Genomic DNA, 4,258 nt, shown 5'->3' with positions numbered 1-4,258 from the left:
AGCACGTTAGTCTGTCCCTGGCCACTTTCTCTAACCTCAGCACATCTAGAATCAAGGCCCTGGGTGATCGCCTCGTCCCGTATCGTGTTACTATAACTGCCAGTTGGTCTACCTCTTCCCATTGTTTTATCTTATGTGTCATTGCGGTTAGATCATTATCGCGTCATCAAAATAATGAAATCGAAGAAACAGACATTTATCTACCGGTTGGCGATAGATGTTTGTTTGCCAGGGAACCCACAGGACAAATACATACACACTCCACCCACAAACAGCTAAGTCTGGAACCCAAGCCAAGACCACACATACATGAACTGTCTTGTTTCGAATCCACACCACACACACACACTTACTCCACCAACTGTCCTGTTTCCAACGCAAACCACACATACACTTACTCAGGGGGCTCTGCTAGTCTAGAGTCTAGAGATACGCTGTTCGCCTCTCACTCAATAAGTCCCACGTTCAAAACCTGACAGTGACGAAAAATTTTCTTCTCTAAAATGTTCTCCTTTCACATTCTTTCCTACTCTCTAACAATGATTGGTCGTCTGATTTGTCTCCTCTCTCTGCCCCCTCCCTCCCCCCTTTTGCCTCCTCCTCTGGGCTCCTGAACTTTTTCGGCAGCGTTTCTACTGTTACTCCTTGGCTTCTTCTTACTGATGTCTAACACCTAGCCTTCATGGATAAGGGTGGACAAAATCTTGGAGGAGCCATATGCAAGTTGTACACGTTAAAGATCCCTTGGGTAAAATTCAAAGGTAATTTCTATCAAACTGAAAATGCATAATGTGTCCCTCACGCTCATCATATGACCTTACGCAGCTGCAAGCGCTGTAAAACGCTTACTGAAAGAAAGAAAGAAACAAACAAACAAACAGACTTACTCGACAAACTGCCAGGCCTCGACGTCGATGATGCGGAAGTCTTCCTGCGTGGTGAGCACGTCGTTGTGGAAGGTGAGACAGCAGTGGGAGCGGCCGTGGTTCAGGTTGTCGTCCACCCACAGACCGAACAGACCCCTGGGACACACAACGGGGGAACGGGTTAAAGGCGACATATAATTTATTGTGTGTGTATGTGGATGTTTTTTTTTATTTTTTAAATTTTAGTAATTCGTAAGGGTTTTATGGCACTTGCTTGCAACACATTTAAGTCATATAAGTGCTTAAGATAAGATCTTTTTTCTTATTAAAGTGTTTTTTAAGCACCTATCGAAGCAATTTAGATCACTCAAGAGGCTGGCTTCTGACCCTGCCTGTCAGGGCAAACCTGGACTGAGAGGAACAAGAAATCCCTGCAGAAAGACTGAGATATATACTCCATAAAATTTCGTTCCCTTCTCAGGAATCAAACTCGAGTGTCCTGCGAGTAACAGCATGCGGGGGACTCAAAATTTAACGATTACATTGTCTACTCCATTCGCCTTCATGAAAAATGCAGCTTGATGAGATACAAAAAGAGATAAAAATATATATATGTGAGGCAGCGTGGTGGAATCAGGCTCTCGTCAAAATAATCAAAGGGAAGAAACTTGTATTTTTTGCAGGTTTGTGAATTTTTATCAAAGGTTTGTTTTTTGGCTCAACACCTTTAAAGCCCGTTAAAGAACTCATTTCGGTGTGGATTTTTCTGAAAAACGCTGATTAAAGGTACAATAAAGGTAAACTTTTAGTTGCCATGGACTCTTAAGCTAAGGAATTGACTAATCTTTGGCGGCTCTTTTCTCCCTAATTTTACCTCTGAAAACAGGTGACTCCCACCTCCTTCATTGGCAAATATCTCGACTTGTATTCACGATGAATGGATATTTTTTTCATCCAAATAAAAACAAGTGAACAAGCTTTGAGATTATACCAATAACTCTACATGCCCAAAAATTGACGAGAGCCTGATTCCACCACGCTGCCTCCCGCATAAGCAGGAATATAACACAAAATCAAAACAATTTCAGAAATCCAGATATCTGGACTTATCTGGAAATTCAGCAGCTCTGTGAGAGTTTATAAACAACAAAGGGAGGTCACTCACTGTCCTGATCCAATAGCGAAGAAGTCGGAGGTGCCGTTGATGAAAAACTGGTTGTCTCCCTGCCACATGTACTTCTGAGAACAGGATTTAAAAAAAGGAACACATTGACAATGTTATAGTTTTAGTTTTAGTTCGAGTTCTACAGCACTTGCAACACAATAAGGTCATATAAGTGCCGAAGATTAGAGATGTTACAAGAGAGTAACCAACACAAAAAAGGAGAAGGAGAGATTGGGAAGATAGATAGTTTGATAGGAAAGTAAGAGGAGAGATCAGGTCGATATGTGTTGAAAGGAAGGAAGGAGCAAACCACACCAGAGCACCCAACAACCACCCGCATTTTTGACAACATAAGCAACAGGGTAACTTCAAAGCCAGAGAAAAGGAGAAAAGGGATAGTGAATGGTGAAGATGGTGAAGAAATACGGAATAGTGAGATGATAGACAGACTACAACCACTCAAACTTTTTTTAACATGGCCAATGGCACTCCCAAGCCTGTATAAACACAGAGGGAAAATATTTGTGAGGCGTGCCGACAAAATGACTTACTTCTCGCAATCCTCAAATGGAGATATTGGCCAAACATCGACACTAGGGTCAAATTTGTAGTTTTTCTATTGATGCCATATTCTTGAACGATAACATGCCTTTTATTATTGCTTACTTTTAAATTATAAAAACCTCTCCTATAAGCGTGATGTATTTCCAAAAGGCTTGAATCCGAGAAGTAACTCATTTTGTCAGCATGTTTCACATTTAGCGTTGTATATCGTAGTATGCTAGTACAGAATCAAGTGGAACTGTGTAGTCAGGCTGGTCTGGTGGTTGACACAAAATTCTAACAGCATTGTTGCTGTGGAGGTAGACCGTCAAGTAGAACAAAACCAGAGCAGTAGACTTTAGTTTTCGTCAAAGTTTTACGGCACTTGCAAACACAATAAGGTCATATAAGTGCCAGCCGAAGATTAGAGGTGTTACAAGAGAGTAACAAACACAAAAAGGAAGGAGGGGAGATAGTTAGTTTAGTTTTAGTAGAGCTTTTACGGAGCTCGCAACTGCATAAGGGAGGGGAGACAAAGAAGACAGATGTTTGATAGGAAAGAAGAAGCAAACCACACCAGAGCACCCGCCAACCACCCAGGAGCAGAAGACTGTCAAGTAGAACAGAAACATTGTGGTAAACTATCAAGAGAACGAGCAGCAAAGATAGTTAGTACATCCATCTCATTTTTAGTTTTAGTAAGTGTTTTACGGCACTTGAAACACAATAAGGTCATATAAGTGCCGAAGATTAGAGGTGTTACAAGAGAGTAACAAACACAAAAAAGGAGAAGGAGAGATAAGGACGATAGACGTACGATAGGAAAGAAGGAGCAAAGCACACCAGAGCACCTACCAACCACCCACATCCATCTCATAAAATTCGACAATGCATACACAACATCCTGTCCCCGTGGTTTTATGCGCCCCCCATAATTTAGCAAAATTTGATCTTTTTTCGCATAATTTCTAATTATTTTCCTTTATCATTCTTTGTTAAAATTTAACAGAATCGCATAATTTTGCATTTTTGGGCTCAGTTTGCATAATTTCTGAATTTTTCTTGCATAAAACGTCGGGGACAGAACAACACTTGAAGAACTGCTCCAAAAACAACACCCTCTTACCTTGAACTCTGGGTAAAACGTGAACAGGAAGGTTGAGCCTTGTCCGTAAAACGTTTCGGACGTCTTGATCTTGTCGCTGAGGTAGGCTCCAAACACCTGGTCAGGAGGAGATGGTAACAATGGTAAGGACAACATCAACTACAGCAACATCAACTACAACTACAACAACATCAACTACAGCAACATCAACTACAGCACAATCAACTACAACAACATCAACTACAGCAACATCAACTACAACTACAACAACATCAACTACAGCAACATCAACTACAGCACAATCAACTACAACAACATCAACTACAGCAACATCAACTACAACTACAACAACATCAACTACAGCAACATCAACTACAGCAACATCAACTACAGCAACATCAACAACATCAACTACAGCAACATCAACTACAATAACATCAACTACAGCAACATCAACAACATCAACTACAGCAACATCAACTGCAACAACATCAACTGCAACAACATCAACTACAGCAACATCAACTACAATAACATCAACTACAGCAACATCAACAACATCAACTACAGCAACATCAA

The 4,258-nt window shown here is 40.9% G+C and overlaps 1 protein-coding gene across 1 annotated transcript in view; it reads right to left on the bottom strand.

Annotated features, from left to right (window-relative positions):
* LOC101850935 (nuclear receptor coactivator 7) overlaps positions 1-4,258 on the bottom strand; it is a gene marked incomplete at its 5' end in the record, with an annotated part of 7,730 nt that overhangs the window by 1,225 nt on the left and 2,247 nt on the right. Inside the window, 3 exon segments of the mRNA XM_013090991.1 lie at positions 888-1,022; positions 2,032-2,105; positions 3,701-3,796. Of these exon segments, the coding sequence (XP_012946445.1) occupies positions 888-1,022; positions 2,032-2,105; positions 3,701-3,796 (305 nt within the window).

Source organism: Aplysia californica, unplaced genomic scaffold (assembly GCF_000002075.1).
Source record: "Aplysia californica isolate F4 #8 unplaced genomic scaffold, AplCal3.0 scaffold01793, whole genome shotgun sequence".
In the NCBI taxonomy this organism is placed as follows: Eukaryota; Metazoa; Mollusca; class Gastropoda; order Aplysiida; family Aplysiidae; genus Aplysia; species Aplysia californica.
This window is presented reverse-complemented; position numbering and strand designations above follow the sequence as displayed.